At 43.8% G+C, this 22,411-nt stretch overlaps 1 protein-coding gene across 3 annotated transcripts in view; it reads right to left on the bottom strand.

Annotated features, from left to right (window-relative positions):
- VPS13B (vacuolar protein sorting 13 homolog B) overlaps positions 1-22,411 on the bottom strand; it is a 1,202,086-nt gene that overhangs the window by 338,704 nt on the left and 840,971 nt on the right. For all 3 annotated transcript variants that reach the window (XM_068237718.1, XM_068237719.1, XM_068237717.1), the window contains exon 35: positions 1,237-1,374. In XM_068237718.1, coding sequence (XP_068093819.1) covers positions 1,237-1,374 — 138 coding nt within the window. The remainder of the gene's footprint in view (positions 1-1,236; positions 1,375-22,411) is intronic.

The raw sequence follows: 22,411 nt of genomic DNA, 5'->3' as shown, positions 1-22,411 counted from the left end.
TGTTGGATTATTGTGGCTCTGTACAAATTAACAAGCTGACACATCATTGCATTCCAGCGGTTCTGGGGGTGTGTTTAGCTTCTAAGGGTACAATGGTTAATTTGCATATATTCAGCAGTGATGCACTGGGAGACATCTCAAGCTCACTCCAACCTAAATTATCGCAAATTCTTTCTGTTTTAACCACCTTAGCGGTATGGACGACCTCAGCTTGTCCATTACCGCCAGAGGGTGCCGCTCAGACCCTGCTGGGCCGATTTTTGGTAAAGTAAAAAGCAGCACACGCAGCTGGCACTTTGCCAGCCGCGTGTGCTACCTGATCGCCGCCGCAGTGCGGCGATCCGCAGCGTGCAGCGGCGAAAGAGGGTCCCCCCAGGCGCCCGAGCCCTGCGCAGCCGGAACAAATAGTTCCGGCCAGCGCTAAGGGCTGGATCGGAGGCGGCTGACGTCAGGACGTCGGCTGACGTCCATGACGTCACTCCGCTCGTCGCCATGCGACGAGGAAAGCCAAACAAGGAAGGCTGCTCATTGCAGCCTTCCTTGTTAATTCTGATCGCCTGAGGCGATCGGAATTACGCTTCAGGAGCGCCCTCTAGTGGGCGCTCCTGAAGCGGCTGCATGGAATAGTTTTTTTTAATTAAAAAAAAACCCTCCCACAGCCGCCCTGGCGATCTCAATAGAACGCCAGGGTGGTTAAGAAAGCAAACTTTTGTTTTTCTTAAAAATATCACGTAGGAGAAAAAGTCAATTGAATATTGGCCCTTATCAATAAAATGCCATCAGCAAACAAAAAAAAATACTCGGAACAATTTTGACAGTGCTTTTACACCTACTTTTTGCGACTTATTCAATTGCAGAGTGCTAAAAAGTTATTTTACAGAGACAATGCAAAATCATCTCCTATGAGAAAAATTTAAGTGAATTGAATAAGGGCCAATGAGAGACTTCATCTTCTTAGACGGAAAACCGACCATGTGACTTTAAAGTATTATAAACCCATGAAGCTGGTATGTGCACACTCTGAAGAGCACACAAAGTCAAAGATAAGTATTAAGGGTGTCTCCTGATTCTTCATTAAAATAAAAGATGGAAAATAAAGCAGCATAAAAAGTAAAATATAGATAAAAAGTCCCCTTTAAAACAGAAGCAATGCAATGTTATTAGTTCTCTGTACATGAATGTTACTGTGACCATTTCACAGTTCATCAGCATGCAAAAAATGTAATATGACCTCACCTGGTCCATTGAGGAAATCTTTTATTTGTAGTGTGATGAACGGTGGAGGTATCCCTGTTCTGGCATTAGCTTCTCCTGCTGCTGTCTGCAGCCAGACTTTGGTGTAGTCGAGGCTTTCTGGCAATGTTTTTCCAGCATCTGCAATGACAGGACAGCACAACATTATAGAAGATGCCTCATCAAGGAATATGAAGTGATCATGTGCAGTTTTTGCTAAACACAATCAATTGTACAGATAATGTGAGAACTGGTAGAGATGGTACATTTAAATAGAAGCCTTTCTCCGATGTATATGGTGATCATTTTGTATTTCTGGTTATTTGATCATAGTCAGGCTACACAGAAAAAAAAGGAAACAGAAGTACAAATTGATAATCTGAAAAAATCGTGTATGCTGCTTCTCCAGTCTACTTTCAGGAAATTATATGCTGGAAGATTGAAAGAATAAAAAATAAGGTAGATAAGAGAATGTTAAAGCACACCATACCAAATAAAAATCGAAAACACTACACGGAAAGTTTTATGTGTGCATCAATCCAAGTTAAACCTGACAAATCTGGCTTTGTAAATTTGGCCTAATTGGCTTATCACAAGACATTGCGAATGCAGATATGCTGCCATAAGCATGGCCAGCGCCGAGAAGAGCTGCCCTCACCCACCTCCCAAAATTAAAAACAGGCACTTACCTTAACGTCCATTGCGTTCTGCTGCATGTGCATGACCAGGGTGCGACACATTGGAAAGGAGTAAAGCATGGGCCCCCCAAGCTTGTAGGGCACAGGGGTAGCTCTCACGCAACACTCCAGAAGGGGGGGGGGGGGGAGTATAGGCGCAAACAGCCAGCTCCAGGGCTCTCATCTCCTAGAACAAGCAATCCACCACCCACCTCCAAAGAATAGATTGGGAAGCCTCCCCGTAGCACTCCTGGATAGTGCTAATGTAGCATGAATTGATTCCCGCAGGGCAACCGCTTTGCGGTATTGGTTTTTGACCCTGCATAATTTGGCATGCAAAAGCAAATGCATATTTGCATAGGCAATGCCTCATGATAAGCCAATTAGGCCGAATATGCAAAGTCAGATTTGTTAGGGTTAAACTTGGCTGATGCACACATTTTCTCTTTGTTGAAAACAAATAAAAAATGAATCAGCCCAAAGGCCTAGTGCACACCGGAGCGTTTCCGCTGCTGTTTGCGATCTGCTTGCGGGTGCGGATCCGCTAGGGTAATGTATTTCAATGGGCTGGTGCACACCAGAGCGGTAGGCGTTTTGCAGAAACGCATACTCCCGGGCTGCTGCAGATTTTGGATTGCGGATGCGTTTCTGCCTCAATGTTAAGTATAGGAAAACTGCAAACCGCTCTGAAAAACGGCACTTCAGAGCGGTTTGCCAGGCGTTTTTTGTTACAGTAGCTATTCAGTAACAGCTTTACTGTAACAATACATAAAATCTACTATACCAAACCCGCTACACAAAACCACAAAACGCTAGCTGAAACGCTGCAGAAAAATAAGAAAAAGCGTTTCAAAATCTGCTAGCATTTTGCGGTTCTGCTAGCGGTTTTTGGTGTGCACTAGGCCTAAGAGCCCGAGCTTACAGTTATAAGGTCAAAGTGTTCACTAGAAAGGTTGATACTACTATTAAAACTCAAATACTTTGGTCAAATAATGAGAAGACAGGCTAAGATGCACAGGCAGCATATGCAAAGCTATGAACATGCCTATGCAACACCTGAAAGAAGCCACATCAAAAACATCTGGTGTGCAAAAGTCTATATGGTTGCAAAGAGTCTGAGCCAACTAAATGAATGAGCCCAAGTGAAGGAAAATATTGCCCTTAAAACTTAAAAGGATCCTTAAGTGGCATGTGACATGGTAAGATAGACGTGTGTATGTACAGTGGCAAGCATACAAATATACTGTATAGATCATGTTCCTTTTCTTCTTTCTCTGCCTGAAACAGTTAATATTCAGCTGTGTAACTGAAAGTTTCTCTTCAAATGGGACCCAATCAGACCATAGCATCCCTCATTATTAAGGAATTACAGCCATAAAACACTTTACTGGCAGAGAACTGAGCTTCTGAGAGCAGGGAATGAATAACAAAGGTCAATAGTTAATTTACTTTAGCTCTATGAGACATAGGACAGACTGTCGTTAAAGTGAACCGAGCACCTTTTTAGCACTCAGGACATTTCTATAGCACATGAAAAATGTATGACAACAACCTGTTTCATTATTAAAATAAACTTTCATTTACCTTTGTATTTTACAATCAAAGTAGCAGTATTAGCCTGTTTCAACAGACCTGACCGTCCGCAGAGCTCTCAGGACGCTAATTCTTTTATTGAGCTAATTACCCATAAATAAACAATAGCTTTTCTCTCAACAAAGGGGGTGGGTAATTAGGACTGTTTGACACACACTATGGGCTCGTTTCCACTATTGCGTTGCGGAATCGCTGGCGAATCACTGCAGGCAAAATCGCATGCGGGTGCGACTCCGCATGCGTTTTTTCCCGCGATTTCGCATGCGACTTCACATAGGGTAGTAAGTATGCAATTTTAACCATGTCACTGCCTGTGTGAATTAACATGGGTACCTATGCAAAATCGCGGCAAAAACGCATGGGGAAAACGCAATGCGATTTCCCTATAAATACATTGTGTGCGATTCGCCTGTATTCCACACGCAGGCGAATTCTGAGGGGTCTGCCGTGCAGATTTTCCCCGCACACAAAAACGCTCCGCACAACGCACAAGTGGAAACAGGCCCATCCACTTGTATTGGCTGTGCGAATCCGCATGCGGACAACGCATGCGGATTCGCTATAGTGGAAACGAGCCCTCAGTCTTTGAAGAAACAGTCCTTTTGGGTAATGAGCTCAATAAAAGAATTAGCGTCCTGAGAGCTCTGCGGACGGTCAGGTCTGCTGAAACAGGCTAAAAATACTACTTTGATTGTAAAATACAAAGGTAAATGAAAGTTTATTTTAATAATGAAACAGATTGTTGGCATGCATTTTTCATGTGCTATAGAAATGTCCTGAGTGCTAAAAAGGTGCTCGTTTCACTTTAAGTAAGACAAAACAATTCATCTACTTTTTAAACATAAACCTGTGGGATAGCTAAATGTCATTTTTGAGGAGTAGAAGGATAGATACAATTGTTCATCTCATCAGTGTATTTTCACTTAAAGTACTTCCAATGAAAAGTTGCAGCAGGGAATCATACGTGTGAATGCTTATAGGCTGTGTACAGTTTCAAGCATACAGTTAACTTGGCTGTGTTCCTTTTTTCCTTTCTCTACCTGAAAGAGTTAACATTCAGGTATGAGAGTGACAGTTTATCTCTATTGGGATCTAGCCAAAGGTAACCCTCACTGATATGGAATTGCAGCCATAAAACTCTTTCCTCACAGAGAATGACTTCAGGGAAGAGATAAATAGGGTCATCAATAGTTCATAGATTGTAGCTCTAGCACACTTCAAAGACATTATTTTATGTTTAAATCTATTTTTTAAGTTTTCAATGTTTCATTTTTATATTATATTAAAGAGAACCCGAGATGGTTTCTAAGAATGATATCCGCAAACAGAGGCTAAAGGCCCATACACGTGGGGCACAACTGTCACCACAAACACGTGGCATGCGCATGTCTGGGCGACAGTTGCCCCGTCTGTATGAGGCACGCACCCCGAACTGTCGCCGGAGACAGCAGTTGGCGTGCTATTGAAAAGTTCAATAGCCGGCAACTTCTGTCTCCGCAACTGTCGCTAGTCCGCCCGTGTACTGCGTGTGTATGTGCGGACTAGCGACAGCTACCCACAGCCAGAAGGGAGCTTCCGGCGGGGGGACGAAACTTTCGGCGACAGCTTCCGCCACATCTCTGTCCCTCTGTGCAACGTGTGTACAGCTGCCGCACAGAGGCACCTGGCGATGAACTGTAGCTGCTTCTTTTTTTCGTCTCTTATCTGCTTGCAACTGCAGACATTTGTACCTCAAGTGTAGGAGGCTTGATTTAGTCTGCCTATACAGCCCAGCCTCTGTTGCTAAATAGTGCACCCCCCCCCCCCCAGGCCCCCCTGCGCTCTGCTATGCCCCCATAAATCACAGCTGCGCTGTCGACACGCAGCGGGCTGTGTTTACCTATGTAGTGTCACTCTCGCCGCTCCCCCCGCTTCCTGCATAGCTCCGGTCCCCGCCAGCGTCCCTTCCCTCCAATCAGCGGTGAGGGAGGGGACGCGGGTGGGGACCGGAGCTATGCAGGAAGCGGGGGGAGCGGCGACAGTGACACTACATAGGTAAACACAGCCCGCTGCGTGTCGACAGCGCAGCTGTGATTTATGGGGGCATAGCAGAGCGCAGGGGGGGCACTACATAGAAACAGAGGCTGGGCTGTATAGGTAGACCCAGCCTCTCTGTGCGGGTATCATTCTTAGAAACCACCTCGGGTTCTCTTTAAGAACCTAGGATGTGAAGGCACCATTTATCACACGTGGATAGCTTTATAGGACTATAAAAATGAACACCAATTAGTACAAAGCAAATTTCTGACAATAATGTCCTTCCTCAGCAATACATTAAGATGGTTTTCAGATATAGAACATTAAAAAGAAAATATCCCTGGTTGGGAAGATGAGGCCTAGTGGATAAGTATTCTTACTGTACTCACTCCATACCCACATGCATCATTAAAGGACACCCGAAGCGAAAATAAACTCATTAAATAAATTATTGTATCCATCTTTCTTCTCCCAAAAATAATTTTTAATATATTACAAAGTTTTATTTTAAGTTTAAATGTCCTTTTTAAGTTTTAACTGTTTTATTGTTTTTGCTAAATGACACATTCATTGAAGTATGATAGAGCTAATATCAATGAACCATTGACCCTTTTTATCTCTTTCCTGCTCTCAGAAGCCATTTTCTGCTAGAAAAGTGTTTTATACTTGGAATTTCTTATCATTGAGGGTCATACTGTAGTCACTTCCTGTCTGAGTCAGGACTAAGTCAGCCACTTACATACCTGATATTTAACTCTTTCAGGCAGAGAAAGAAAAAAAGGAACACAGCATAGTTATTAGTGTGCTAGGCACTGTACATAACCATGTCTATCTCATCATGTCACACTTCACTTCGGGTATCCTTTAACCTTTAGCCAACCGCGTTGCGCCGTTGGGCGGGGCGGCAGCCCCAGGACAGCCTAACGCCGATCGGCATAAAGTCCTTGGGCTCTGTTTTGCAGGAGATCGCGCGCAGGGTGCGTGCGCATATCCTGTTTGGTGGACGGAGCTGAGCTCCGCTTTCAGTCTCCGAGCAGCAACTCCGCCTAATTACATGTACAGCGCTGCGATCTGCAGCAGCGCTGTACTGGGGACAGCCGTGTGACACGGCTGTCCCGTCCTGAGACACAGAGGTGATCGGCTGTCATAGGCTAAAGCCTATAACAGCTGATCACGGGGGGGGGAGGGAGGGGGGTTTCCAGTTGGAAAAAAAAAACACTTATTTTTATTAAAAAGACACACACATAGGAACAAACAAACAAACATTGGGGGGGATCAGACCCCACCAACAGAGAGCTTTGTTGGTGAAGAGAAAAGGGGGGGGGGGGGATCGCGTGTGTGCTGTGTGGAGTGGCCATGCAGCTTGGCCTTAGAGCCACAGTGCCTAATTTAATGCAAAATGACCTGGTCTTTAGGGGGGTTTAACAGTGAGGTCCTCAAGAGGTTAAACAATCTTTGTTATCACTGTAGGGGAACAAGGTTCCAGACACTATTGCATTTATCTATGTCCATTTCATAAATATTTAGATATTATTGTCATGTTCGGTTACAAAAAACTGTATTCTGCAAATCATTAGATGAAAGAAGGATAACAAACTGTAAATTAAGCTATATAGAATTTTGTATGATTTACCCTAAGTTAATTTTGTACTATGTACGCTGTTGTTGCACAATTTTAGGATATGATACGTTTGTACGTGTTCATCGTTTTTTTCCTCTGCTTATAAATAATAAAGTATCTATCGCAACTAAAGAGAAAATACATCAAAATATCAAATAACCTATTACATTCCGAATAAATCTGCAGAGAATCTTGCGGTTCCTCCAGTCTTTAACCATCACTTAGTAAGATTTAACCTACTAAGCCAACCCATGCCAACAACCCACTTAGAGCGAAACTTCAAAGGAAAGCAACCATTTGCAAAGATGAATGCAACACTACTGGAGACCATCCAAAACATACAAGCACCTTGCAATATAAAATGATTTGGAAGGAATCGGGGCTTATTAAGGTCTTGAACTGAAAGCAGACACCGAGTAACCCCTTTCACAAACAAAATGTTTTAAATCTACTACTAAGACATTCAAACATTTTTTTTTATACGATGCATTTGTATAAATGTATTAATTGCCTTTAGTATTTATGCCTGTACATAACTTTTAAGTTGCGTATTCCCAAACGCTATATCCTTAGGGAAATGTTGCCTTCTGGAGACAATTAATTATGTCCTTACATCCCTTAATATTAAGGGAAATCTCGAGTTTTACCCTGAGAATCCCACAGTCAGTATCTATTCTGATCTGGATAGGAACAATTGTAAACAATCTTACAAATATTTAGATTTTTGCTAAATCTGGAGACTAGCGATCAGTATGTCACCATTCCTTTAAACTTGAAGTAATTCACATGGACGTATAAATAACCATATTTCAGCTCTGTTACTGTGGTGGACTTGTGTTCACCAATTTTAATAAACGAGGCAAAAACTCAACCTCGTCGACTGAATACATCATGGAGAATCTTCGGTAGTTTGCCTGCTAAGAAATTATAAGAAACTGGTAAAAAGCTAGTTACTATTATAGATTTATGAAGCACTAACATATTCCACAGTAGTGTAGAATTCAATAGTCTACAGACAGGTTACATGCCTAACAAAGGCAATATAGATCAAAACCCAGTTGAATAGCACATCTGCTGCAAAGTACACATAAATGGGTCAAGTCAGAATAAATAAATAAATTACAAGAAAGGGCCCTGCTCCTGTGAACTTACCATATAAAGGCCCATACACAAGGCATTTGTCTGCAATTGTGAGGCAGCGACAAAGAGACGAGAGACAACAGCATATTTATTGAAGCGACAATTGGAGTTTGCGACAGTTGTACACACGACAACAGAAAGAGTGAAGACACGAAGGAAGCTGCCTGCCACAGACTATGTATAGTAGTAGTACTATGGTAGTGACTCTGCTGTCTGTAGAAGACTTTCATACACACAATAGGATACCAACAGACTAAAGGTGGCCACTAACTGTCCAATTTCTAGCGAAAAATCGTTCGAGCGATCAGAAATTCTGATCGGATGAAAAATCATTCACTACACCATCAACTAACCAATCTTTGCTTCCTATCTATCACAACCACCAAGAAAATTCAAATTTTCGTTCGATGAAAATTAATTCGGGCAATATTTTTTTCACTTGTTCATAATCGATTGTGTCCACCAATGGAGATTATTTACAACCAATCCGATCAGAATTTCTGATCGCTCGAACAATTTTTCGCTAGAAATTGGACCGTTAGTGGCCAGCTTTAGCTGCGAGACAAAAGTCACAAGAGATTCGGTGAAACGCTCAAACATGGCTGTATCTGCAGACAGTCTTTGTCTCTTGCCGTGTTCACACGAACAAACCGGCGCACGAACCTTCGCTCAACACGTGTCTGTCCAGACATTTGTATGTCGTGTGCTTGGGCCTTTAAGTGGTAAGGGGGGGGGGGAGAGGAACAGAAGGTATTGGAGGTAGGAGGGAAGCAGAGTTGTGTGATTAATGAATAACTTAGTGCAAGTAATGTAAGGTGCGGAGAACCATAGCTTTATGGATGGTGGGCTTGCTAGAGTTGCCATGTATGGTATGCAGTTAGGTTATGGAGAGCTACCAGGATTTAGAGAAAAATCTAAAAAACTTATCAAAATGTTCTCAGCTGACCAAAAGAATAGCTCTTATATAGTTGCGTAATCCTTCAAAAGGTTAATGAACTGTATGCAGTTACTAAGCATATTTATTAGGGTCTGTGACACATCAGCTCTGTGGTTAAATACTGACCACTATCAGCTACAGTCCTTAACACTGAGCTGGTTACTGTATATACTCGCAAGCAAGCCGACCCCCCAACTTTTGCCTGAAAAACCAGGAAAAAATGATTGACCCTCATATGAGCCAGGGGTAGGAAATGCTGGCCGCATGATCCCCCCCTCCCCAGTGTGTCCCAGTATAGCTAGTATAGTGCCCAGTATGGGAAGGTAGTGCCTTAGTATAGCTAGTATCGTGACCAGGATAGCTAGTATCGTGACCAGGATAGCTAGTATAGAGACCAGGATAGCTAGTATAGAGACCAGGATAGCTAGTATAGAGACCAGGATAGCTAGTATAGAGACCAGGATAGCTAGTATAGTGCCCAGGATAGCTAGTATAGTGCCCAGGATAGCTAGTATCATGTCCAGTATAGCTTGTAAAGTGCCCAGGATAGCTAGTATAGTGCCCAGGATAGCTAGTATAGTGCCCAGGATAGCTAGTATAGTGCCCAGGATAGCTAGTATCGTGCCCAGGATAGCTTGTAAAGTGCCCAGTATAGCTTGTAAAGTGCCCAGGATAGCTAGTATCGTGCCCAGGATACCTAGTATCGTGCCCACTATAGTTCCCAGGATAGCTAGTATCGTGCCCAGGATAGCTAGTATCATGCCCAGTATAGTGCCCAGGATAGCTAGTATCGTGCCCAGGATAGCTAGTATCGTTCCCAAGATAGTGCCCAGTATAGCTTGTAAAGTGCCCAGTATAGCTAGTATCGTGCCCAGGATAGCTAGTATCGTGCCCAGGATAGTGCCCAGTATAGCTTGTAAAGTGCCCAGTATAGCTAGTATCGTGCCCAGGATAGCTAGTATCATGCCCAGTATAGCTTGTAAAGTGCCCAGTATTGCTACTAGCTAGTATAGTGCCCAGGATAGCTAGTATAGTGCCCAGAATAGCTAGTTTAGCGCCCCCCCCCCCCCCCTGCTGCTATTACCTTAGTTTCGCGGCTTCCTATTCCCGTCCTGCTCTTAATTCACAGCAGCTCGCCCCACGGCGGCTGCTGCGTGATGAGAGAGGAAGTCGAAGAGAGCGGCTTCCTGGTTACTATGGGAACCTCTCTCTGCACTTCCTCCGTCATCACACAGCAGCCACCGTGGGGCGAGCTGCTGTTAATTAAGAGCAGGACAGGGGAATAGGAAGCTGCGGAGCTAAGGTAATAGCAGCGGCTGCAGGGGGAGAGGGCGGGGGGGGGGGGGGGGGAACGACCCTCAGGCACATCACTCGCAAGCAAGCCGACCCCCCAACTTTTGACCCACTTTTTGTGGGTCCAAAATTCGTCTTGCTTGCGAGTATATACGGTATTTTATTACTCTGAAATGGGGTTAGAAGCTACATCGGATTACTTTAAGTTAACCTATCTTCAGAGATGAGAATGCTGCAGCACTTTCTATTGGGCTATAGATTAAACTATTGGGGGCAGTGTCAGCCCTAGAAGGCTGTGAATATCCATTATTATGATTAACTGCAGCTCTGACAACACTTATCTGTTAACATGGAGCAATGGACCACAGCATATTTCAGAGGGTCGATAAAGTTGGTTAGGAAAAATAATTACATGTTTATGTAATCCTTCCTCACTGATTTATACTCTAATATTTATCCCTGGTGGTGACATCCTTAAGGGGCCCATACATTGGTTGATTTCAGCCATCGATCGATGGTCGATTCGACCGCTCTAAACGAATCAGCTAGAAATCAATGCAGCAGGAAGCATGAACAATCGGCCGGAAATTTCCAGCCGATTTCGATCGATTTGCTCATCGGTCCAGATGGAAAATCTAAGTCGAATCAGCTGCTGGCAGCAGATCGATGGCCCATATAGTTGCATTGGATCAAATGGTGCAATACTGCATTTCAATCGATTTTCAATAGAATTCATGCAGAAGATTCGGAAATCTGTTCCTAGTGTGTGTGTGGCACACGTCAGATTAGTGATAGTCAAGTCGATGCAAATAACTTCGAGTTGATGCAAATTTATGCAATAGTATGCAGCTTGAAAATGAACCAATCAAATCCTGCTGAGGTAAAATTCGATTGGTTCATTTTCAAGCTGCACACATTTTCATAAAAAATGCATACATTTGCATCAACTCAAAATTAACTGCATCTATTTGACCATCACTACGTCAGATAGATTCCTGTCAGATTTTACCTGACAGGCATCTGACAGGAATCTATCTGATGGTCGAATCTGCTGCAAATCTATGGGTATCTTTAGTCCTGCCAAGTGATTTGTGCATAATGATCATTTACTGGGAGTTCTATGCACAGAGGGAGATACTGCTTGCTTGGCAGCTGGAAAAAGACATTATTTCCCACAATGCAATAAGGTTCATAGGCAGCAAACAGTCAGGAGTAATGTTATGTCATCACACTGTGGGAGGAGTTCCATCACAATATCAGCCATATAAATATCCCTGCTGCTATTTAACTTCAAAATAAAAAAAACTGTAAACACTTTTTTGTGTGTCATTTTAGGAAAGAGCTAGAAAATATTTTGCAAAACTTTGGTAAATTCTAACTATATTCTACCATTCAATACTTAACCACTTAAGCCGGAAGGGTTGTTTTTTTTTTTTTTGCATCTGAGCAACTTTCACCTCCCATTCATTTGCCAATAACTTTATCACTACTCATCACAAGGAATTGATCTATATCTGTTTTTTTCCGCCACCAATTAGGCTTTCTTTGGGTGATAAATTTTGCTGAGAATTAATTTATTCTAAATCCATTTTAACAGGAAAATTAAGAAAGAAATTGGAAAAAAATCATTATTTCTCAGCTTTCGGCCATTGTAGTTTGAAATTAATACATGCTACCATGATTAAAATCCATGTATTTTATTTGCCCATTTGTCCCGCTTATTACACCATTTAAATTATGTCTCTATCACAATGTATGGCGCTGATATTTTATTTGGAAATAAAGGTGCATTTTTTCAATTTGCGTCCATCACTATTTACAAGCTCATAATGTAAAAAAATTATATTAATATTCTTATTTGACATGCATATTTAAAAAGTTCAGACCCTTAGGTAACCATTTATGGTTTTTCTTTATTATTGTATTTTTTTTTTTTTACTTAAAAATGTTATTTGGGTATTTTTTGATGGGAGGGAAACAGTTAATTTTAAATGTTAAACATTTATTACTTTAATAGAAAGTGGTTGCGGGTGTAGTTTTACTATTTGGCCACAAGATGGCCACAGTCAAAAAGTCCTGGGAGCGATTGATCTCGCTCCCAGGAAGAAGAATGAAGGCTGGGAACTTTTTGAGCTCAGAAAAACCGCAGCGTCTGAAGAGACGCTGTCGGCTTTTCTGTGGGGGGCTTCGATCAGTGAAAGGGATCTATAATCACTTTCATTGATCGCTGGGCTAACGGCCGACAGAGGGAGCGTGCGCGGCCTGCGGGAATGCGCGCAGCCCAACTGGACGAGAATGTTCGTCCAGTTGGGCTTAAGTGGTTAAAGAGAACCAGAGTTGGGATTTAATTATGTTAGTGGGGCACAGAGGCTGGTTGTGCACACTAACACCAGCCTCTGTTGCCCCATGGTGTGCCTCCAGGACCCCCCTGCACGCCGCTATCCCCTCCGCAGTGCTAGCGACACACAGCGTGTTGCCAGCACTGCGGAGGGGATAGCAGCGCGCAGGGGGGTCCTGGAGGCACACCATGGGGCAACAGAGGCTGGTGTTAGTGTGCACAACCAGCCTCTGTGCCCCACTAACATAATTAAATCCCACCTCGGGTTCTCTTTAATCCTCCTGGCGGTTTGTCAAAATCCGCCAGGGGGCAGCAAATACGTTTAAAAAATAAAAAAAATTTTCATGTAGCGAGACGAGGTCTCGCTACATGATAGCCGCTGCTCAGCGGCATCCCCCCAGCCCCTCCGATCGCCGCCGGCGATTGGAGATCAAGAGATCCCGTTCAAAGAACGGGATCTCTTTGAGGGCTTCCCCCGTCGCCATGGCGACGGGGCGGGATGACGACACCGACGTCATCGACGTCGTGACGTCAAAGGGGACTCCGATCCACCCCACGGCGCTGCCTGGCACTGATTGGCCAGGCAGCGCACGGGGTCTGGGGGGGGGGGGCGGCTGTGGCGACGCGTATAGCGGCGGATCGGTGGGTAGCGGCGGCGATCGGGCACTGCACGCAGCTAGCAAAGTGCTAGCTGCGTGCAGCAAAAAAAAAAAATTATGCAAATCGGCCCAGCGGGGCCTGAGCGGTGCCTCCCGGCGGCATAGCCCGTGCTCAGCACGGGCTTACCGCCAGGGAGGTTAAAGGATACTCGAGGTGACATGATGAGATAGACGTGTATGTATAGTGCCTACCACACAAATAACTATGCTATGTTCCTTTTTTCTTTCTCTACCTGAAACAGTTAAATATCAGGTATGTAAGTGGCTGACTTAGCCCTGACTCCATGACAGGTAGTGACTACAGTGTGACCCTCACTGATAAGAAATTCCAACTATAAAACACTTTACTAGCAGAAAATGGCTTCTGGGAGCAGGAAAGAGATAAAAAGGGTCAATAGTTCATACATTTTAGCTCTGCCATACTTCAATGAATGTGTCATTGAGCAAAAACAATAAAACAGTTAAAACTTAAAAAAGTAGATTTAAACATACAACAAAACTGTGGAATATTTTAAAAAGTCATTTTTAGGAGAAGGAAGATATCTTAAAAAGTAATTTTTAGGAGAAGGAAGATACAATCGTTTATTTCATTAGTTTATTTTCGCCTCGGGTATCCTTTAAAGCAAATGGTGGTTGTTCTGTCAATCATTAGAAGACATATGATCATATCTTCCTATCTATTAAAAGAGTCCATAGACTTTATCAGACTGTCAAACGTGTACTTGTATCAGGGAATGGGCAAAATGACTTGTGGGCCATTTTAGTCTATAGTCTCTGCAGGGGAAATGTATGGAAAGCTTGATTTTTTGCATGATACTTTTCTATCAACAAGAGAAACAAAATTAATGCCAACAAAATATATATTTTTTTTCCTTCCAAGAAATGTTGGAGGAAGTCATGGTGGAGAGGTGTCTGTGATGCAGGAACTAAGGTCTATGGCATTTCCATGAACTGTGTTGGTAAGGGGTGACTCTGGCATCAGGGATGAGGGTCTGCCCCGGTCAGCACTGCTGGGGATTGGAATAGCACAGTTAATTTCCATTGAAGCTTTGCATCCACACCTGAAAATGACGGCATGTGGCCTTTGCTTACTTACACAGCAGTGACGTGTTTATTTTTAAATGACATTTTACTTTCACTTTTTAATAGTGGCATAAACCTGTGATCACCAAATGACTCATATATGCTGTCAGTCATGAAACTCAGGCCTTTATTATATTCTATGGTAAAAACTGAATTGGAATGCACAACACAACACTAGGGTCCTATGTTTAACATACACGGTCAGCTCGCATTTTTAATGACAAAGAAAAGAGCACTCCCTCTACCTAAGCCTAAAACAGAACCGCCCCACTACGTACGCCTAACCCTTAACCCCCCTGGTGTTGCCTAACCCCTTAACCATCCCCTCCCCCACAAGTGGCCCCTAACCCTAACACCCCCCCCCCCTTTCCCAGTGGTGCCTAAACCTTAACACCCCCCCCCCCCCCCAGCAGCAGAGCCGCAATTTGTGGCAATGAGGGTAAAGTTGTGCGCAGGAAAGTGCCTTATAATATAGCGGTGCAGAGTCTTGAAAGGTGGGAAGCCTCGGCAGGAACGATCTTAAAGGGTGATGAAGCTTCATATCATTGCTCCAAATAATGGTGGCTCCCGGCACGAAAATGTCCCTCCTTTGCCGCCAATTGCAGCTTTTATAATGGGATCATATAGTGACACGCTTTTTTCTGATGAAGCTCCTGTGCCCTTTTTTCCTGTTTTGGAAAAAAAAAAACGTTGCCCCCGGCCCCGCTTTAGGTGGTGAATGCTATTCATATCTATGGAGCCATATGGGAACTTGCGATTGGCTGAGAATGAAAGATAGTAGGTGTGGGCACCTTAGGAATAGTGTTCTTCCATACCGGTGTGCCGGTCAGGCAACGCATTCTGCCATTTTATGCTAATAAAGCAAAGGAGGATTCCGTGGAAAGCTTAGCTCGAGTTTCATACAGTATGCATATGTTACGGCCAGAACCCGAACGCTGCGGCCAGTGTTCATTTAATGTATATGTTACGGCCAGAACCCGAAGTTTGGCCACTTCGCGTTCTGGCTGGCCACTTCGCGTTCTGGCCGGCCAATGTGCGAAGTGGCCGCTGCGCTGCAGCCAGTGTTAGAAATGAAATGATTAGTGTAAGATGAATTTATTTTCTGGCCGTTTTGCTGCGGCCGAATGTATGAAAAGTTAGTTAATGTCAATGAAATTAAGCCGGCGGCAAATGTAGCAGAATGAAGCCGCCGGCTTCAGCTCTCTCTCTCCTCCCCCCTGCCTCTCTCCTACTGGGAGCCGGGGGGACACGCGTGTCCCCGAGAGTTGTTCGTCGCGCCAGGGAAGCAGAGCGGGGAAGGCTGCAGACATTGCTTCTGCCAGCCCCCGCTCTGCAGGAACGAACGGCAGGATTCCCTGCCGCGATGAACGACTTTCGGGGACTAGGAGAGAGAGAGGCAGGGGGGAGGAGAGAGAGGCAGGGGGGAGGAGATAGAGGCAGGGGGGAGGAGATAGAGGCAGAGCTGAAGCCGGCGGCTTCATCTGCTACATTTGCCGCCGGCTTCATCTGCTACATTTGCCGCCGGCTTAATTTCATTAAATTAATTAACTTTTCATACAATCGGCCGCAGCGAGACGGCCAGAAAATACATTCATCTTTCAGGAATCATTTCATTTCTAACACTGGCTGCAGCGCAGCGGCCACTTTGCACATTGGCCGGACAGAACGCGAAGTGGCCACCCAGAACGCGAAGTGGCCAAACTTCGGGTTCTGGCCATAACATATACATTAAATTAAATGTATGTCCTGGGTTGGTGGATACCATGCATACCTAGAGCTCCCCATAAGAGATTACACCTGTGGTGACCTAAAGCTTTTACTTGTGAGCTTCATATTCTCCCACTGCCTCACTGGCAGGTCAGGTCAATTCGTTTTCAAAACTATCTGACTAAATTTAAAGTAATACTATCGACTGAAATATGTATTTCAATTGAGATAGGAATTGTTTTGGAAGTGCTGCTAAGTACTGGTGTATTCATTTCACTGGTAAGCTCTTCATTAACTATCAAAGTACTTTCACACTTTACGGACGCCAAAACTGACGGCAGAATGAACCATGGGGGGGGGGGGGGGGGGAATTCCACTCACACTTTATCTGTTAACCCTGTGTGTGTGAGAGAGAGAAAACTCTCAGTAGTTGCCTGTGTCCTGTGTCTCAGACTGAAGTGCCTGAAGAGACCATAGGAAATGTAACGTGTTATAAACATTTTTGCTTTCAGAGAAAAATACTCTGTAGTTTGCTTCAATGCACAGCCAGTGTTGCATATCAGACACCCCTTCTGCAATTGTTTTTTTTTCCAAATAAAGCTAAATCCTACACTCAATATAATTAAAGCTATTGCCTCTGATATTTAACATGAAAAGTAGGAACATATTTACACTGCTTCTTAGACATTAGTTGTACATGTCATTTTAGAAGACTTGGGTATTGATAGTGTTCCTTTAACCAATGGGGATTGGTGAACAGGTTGAGGAACAATGATGTTCATGGTAAATTTGCCCTTTCTTTACCTGTAGACATCGCCTTACAACCAATAAGCCATAGTCTTGCTTTGCAAAGCACTCTGGTAAGCAGTGGCACAGGTCAGACATAATGGGGATCTGTCACTGCTTTTCGATTTTAAATTGTCAATTAGGATTACAGAGGCAATATCACGAGGTACAGAATAGCCACAATGATGAAAGCAGTCATATAATAATGTATACCATTATCAAAGGACCACTTTAATAAGGTACAAGACAAACTGAAAAAATGGCTTAACACAATATGGAAATGTCACATGGGTACAGTACAATCAGATACATCTATATATGGGTGCAGTTGATAAAAATGGCACATCACTCACTGGATTTAGTGTGTATGTGCTTACCCAAATTTTTCCAGATCACTTCTGCTCTCAAATAATAATAGACCTTTCTTGTACCTGGAAATTCACACATGTTAAAAAGCTTTAACTAGATGAAACAATCTATAAAAAATATCCTTAAACATGTCTACAAATGCCAAATTAAATGTATTTCTTTTGTGATGCCATATAAAACGTTGTTTTGCACAGCTAATATATTTACATAGAGTTAAAATGAGCTCATCCTAGTTTTTAGGTTCTGTGTCAGAACTACTGGTGCAGTGCAACTCAGACCTACAGGTTAACTGAATAAAGTACCGTATATACTCGCATATAAGCTGATCCGCATAAAAGCCAACCCCCAACTTTTACCTCAGAAATCAGGAAAAAATCATTGACCTGTATATAAGCCGAGGGTAGGAAATGCAGTGGCTCCTAAGTTTCAATAATTGAAGTAAGTGCCAATAAAATTAAATTACATTGCACACAGGACAGCCTGAGCCTCACAGTGCTTACACAGTACAGTTCTCCTGCCTAAGTACATTGCCCAGCCAATGGGCATTCACTGTGATGGATGGATGGATGAATGAATGAATGAATGAATGAATAATCTAGCCATTCAGAAGCTGCAGCGAGTGGATTTGAATTTAGGACTTAATCTCAGCTCTAAAAGATATGCAGTAGCAAAATAAACTTTAAAGAAAAACATGCCTTTGCTACAGCTCATACAAATCCTGCAATAAATCTGCAGAGTTTCTACTCCCTGCTTTCATGGAAGAAGACATATTAACATCCTGTGCTTTTTAAATGGGCTTATCTGCCATGGCAGTCACCTGGCACAGGGGAGAGATCACATTACAACTTACAACTGGTTAGACACTAATGAGTGGGAATTAGATAGGCTAAACTCTGCAAATACCTTAGGGGTGCATTTCTCTCTGTTTTCCTTCTGTCCTGTGCAAGTGTTTAGGTCCGCTTTCAGCTCTGCCCCCGCCTTTTGATTGGAGTTATGGATGATGGAGGGGTGATGGAGCATTGCAGTATTGCAGCCAGCTTGTGCATGCCGAGATTCTGCCCTATAGACAATCAGCTGCCACGAGTCCCTCCACATTTGTTCCTTCAGCCGCATTATTGGCTGAGAACCATAATGTCTATTAGCGGGCATCGGCGCAGGAGAGCAATCCCGGTAGTTTGATTCCGGCCGGCGGAGGAGTGTTCCTCCAATCAAGATAGCTGAGAGAGAGGGAAGGAGCGCTCCTCCAATCACGAGGCAGTGGGCAGAGCTGAAGGAGTGCTCCTCCAATCAAAAGGCAGGAGGCAGAGCTGAGAGAGGGCGCTCTCTCTCCTGTGCCTCCTTCCCTCTCAGCTATCTTGATTGGCGGAGCGCTCCTCCGCCGGCCTGAATTAAACTAACGCCAACCGCTGATAGACATTATGTTCCACAACCAATTATGAGGAGGCGGCTGAAGGAACAAATGTGGAGGGACTCGCGGCGGAAGCATGCCTATAGGGCAGACATCTGAACCTCGTATCTCAAAGGCTGGCTGCGATGCTCCATCATCACTGCTCTGCTTGTCCGGTCACTCGGGGGGCACAGAAACAGGTAAGACCAGATGCAAGCATGGCAAGCTGGCAGATTGACTCGCATATAAGCCGAGGGGTGGACTTTTGAGCACATGCGAGTATATACGGTATTTAGTGGAATTATGCATATAAGTATGAGGATCATTCAGAAATAATAGACATTGTAATTTAATTAGTTAAGGAAACAAGTTATTTAGTGGATTTCTTCATGTTAAGCATGTATCATATCTTTTACAAGTTCTTCAATCCCTTTTGTTGTAGCAGTACTGCACTGCTCAAGGGAGACGGGACTCGCGGGTGAGAGACACAGGACAGCGATGGCAGACAACTGAGTAACGGTAGCAGAAAAAAAGGGGTGGCGGCTGAGGGTGGACGAAAAGGGCGCCACCATAGACTCTAATGCAATTATTGTTAATACAGCGAAAAAAGCAGAAAAAAGGGAGCCCGATAAATATCGTTTACAACATTAGAACATTAACGTTTTTGAAGTATGTTATCGTTTTAGAAGCTTGCAGCATTATAGTTTTTGTCATATTTTGTTTGTACGCACAAATTTTACGTTATCAAAGATATCATCGTTTTTATGTGTAAAAGGGTGTTTCTGCAGAGGGAGTGGTTAGGGTTAGGCACCACCAGGGGGAGTGGTTAGGGTTAGGCACCACCAGGGGGAGTGGCTAGGGTTAGGCACCACGCGGGCGGCAGTTAGGTTTAGGCAACACCGGGGGGTGGTTAGGGTTAGGCACCACCAGGGGGGTGGTTTGAGTTAGGCACTACCGAGTGGGTAGGAGTAGGCACCACCGGGGGAAGAGTTAGGGTTAGGCACCACTGGGGGGTGGTTAGGGTTAGGCACCACCAGGGGAATGTTTAGTTTTAGACACCACCAGGGGAAGGTTCTGTGTGAGAGTAGAATTGGGTTAAGCTGTATTGTAACGATTTTTAACGCTAATATATTTTTGTTATTTCCCGTCTGTTTTTAAAACGGTATTTATCGTTAACCAAGTTTGACAATAATGTTTATTGTTATCAGATTTTGTTATCCACCGGGGCCATTTCGTTATCCAGCTGGGCCCTTCTTTCCTGGCACCCTTTTTTTCATGGTCGCCTGAGTAACAACGGGCTCTCCCCCATTGCCAGAGCTGTCTGTCATGCTGCCCCTACCCTTTGGAGCTGCCTACCACACTCAGTAAAGACAGCCCTTACCCTGGCATTTTGGCTATTGGTGGGGGGGGCTTACATCTGATCACAGATTCACACATCTGCTTGCCCTGGAGTTATTCAAATACAGACAGAAAAGCCACCTGTTTAGCCTGGCATTTGTGGACTTTCACTGTACCACAATTTACCAATAAACCAATTATTAATCTGAGCCATGCTTATGCGCTTTGAGACCTACAGGAGAAAGGTACTTTACAAATGTTATTTCTTGTTGTATGTATTTAAAATTTTACAATTCTTTGCAAAAGTGGTCCTTTGCACGCGTTATGTAATGTAAAAGAGGCCTAAGCAAGCCATAAAACCAGCATAGGAATTGATTGGTCACTAATCAGCCTGCAGGAAAGTCAATCTGCAGCATTTAGAGCGAGAAGTCAATCATAGCTCCTTCTTATTCTACCGCCTCTGGAATGTTTGGAGATGAAATCTGGCTTGATTTTCCTTCTGCAACAGAATCCGACAGTTTTGCTTGCCCTGCAGTTCTGAAGCAGCAGCTGAGTAAAGTATGCCATGCCGCCTCGAAAAGTGCTTTCTGGAACGCGTGTGCGCTGGAGGGCACCGGTCGCAGAAAGGGATGAGCAATTGTAAACCACTTCTGAGGCTGCCTCTTGACCTCCATCAAACAGAAAATAATAACAGTAGTTGAGGAACAGAATTTGTCTCCGTAGGAGTTTCATTATTATGAGTTCATCTGAAGTTCTGTGTACCGAATGTGGAATAACTCACAAGTTCCTGCCCACAGCCAAGATAGGCTGCCAAAACAAGCTGCCTACTCTGTGATTAAAGGTAAAACATCAAAAAATGTACGCAGTGTGCATAAGAAAATGAAACATCAAAGTAATTTCCCCCCCTTCCTAAACCCTGGTGGACAGCAACAAGCATCCTTATAAGCTTGAAACATGCTGTGATCAATGACTCAAGATACCTTTCTCAGTAGTTTCCTCTCTCCCTTTCATGTAATGGGATGACGATGAACTTCTTTCTAGCTGTGTTAAAAATGCTTTACATACCTCAGTGTTTTTCAGTGTGCGATTCATTAAAGAAAGACGCCAGGGAAAAATGAAATATGGCTTAAAAAAAAGAAAAAAGCCCCACCAAATAACCAAATTCACACATCTACGGTACCTCCTTTCAATGTGAAGGCCAGTAAGCAATTCAGGACTTCAAAAATGCAATACTAGTGGCCACCTCCTACACTGCTCCTGTCAGCAAAGTTTAAAGCCAGTAATCCTATCCCTTGGTAAAACACGAACATTAACATGTCAACTTCAACACTCGTGTAGTCATACCTGAAAGTGGGTCGCTAGGATTCCTACAACAATGCCTGGAAGTTTAGATGTTTGGATGCAACACTTCCTGTATCACACCATCAACAGTGGTGATTGACAAATCAGAGGTGTCCTCCCCCCCAATCCCCCAATCCTCATCCCACTAACCACAAATATCAGCCATAGCCAACACCCTCTACCATTAAGAATAGTGAGGAGGTAACATAAGTAGTAATTATAGCTATGTACACATTCCATAGACAGCAGTGGGAGGGCTGTTATATGCAGTGAGTATGGTCAGACTTAAGTCAGAGCACTTGACTTGCATATTTGTTTCAGTTCTGTGGCTAAAGGCTCGTACCCACCTCTTCTTCTTTTTGCAATTCTTTTGATGACCAGCGATTTTTTGAGTGATGAGTGATCGTTTCCACAATCTCGCGAGGTGGGTATGAGTGCGTGATTATGGGAACAACGCTTTGTGACGTGCGGTCATAATGACCATCCTGGCAGATCGGAATGTTAAGATCCTCGTCAACTCCAGCGCAAAGTGCCGCAATCGTTTGAACTCTCATTCTTGCTCGTTGTGTGGTGTCGAATGTTCCTGTGGGCAGGAAGAGAGATCGGGGAGCCTAGTTTGTCGTGAGGTGTTGCTGTGACGTTCCCCAATCCATTGTCAGGTGAGTATTCAGCTTTAAAGTACAGGTAGTCCCCGACTTACGAATGATGCGGCGATAGAAATGGTCCGAAAATGGGAAATCTGATTCTTGGGGAACAAGTGAAAACATTTTTTCAAAAAGATGTAAAGAAAATGCATCACAGTTACAAAAAACACTGTGTGCTGGACCTCTGTCTTAGGTTTAATCTCTTGTAACTATGTGGGCACTTAAAATTAAGATGATAAGAACTCTGTC

This window comes from Hyperolius riggenbachi, chromosome 5 (assembly GCF_040937935.1).
Source record: "Hyperolius riggenbachi isolate aHypRig1 chromosome 5, aHypRig1.pri, whole genome shotgun sequence".
In the NCBI taxonomy this organism is placed as follows: Eukaryota; Metazoa; Chordata; class Amphibia; order Anura; family Hyperoliidae; genus Hyperolius; species Hyperolius riggenbachi.
This window is presented reverse-complemented; position numbering and strand designations above follow the sequence as displayed.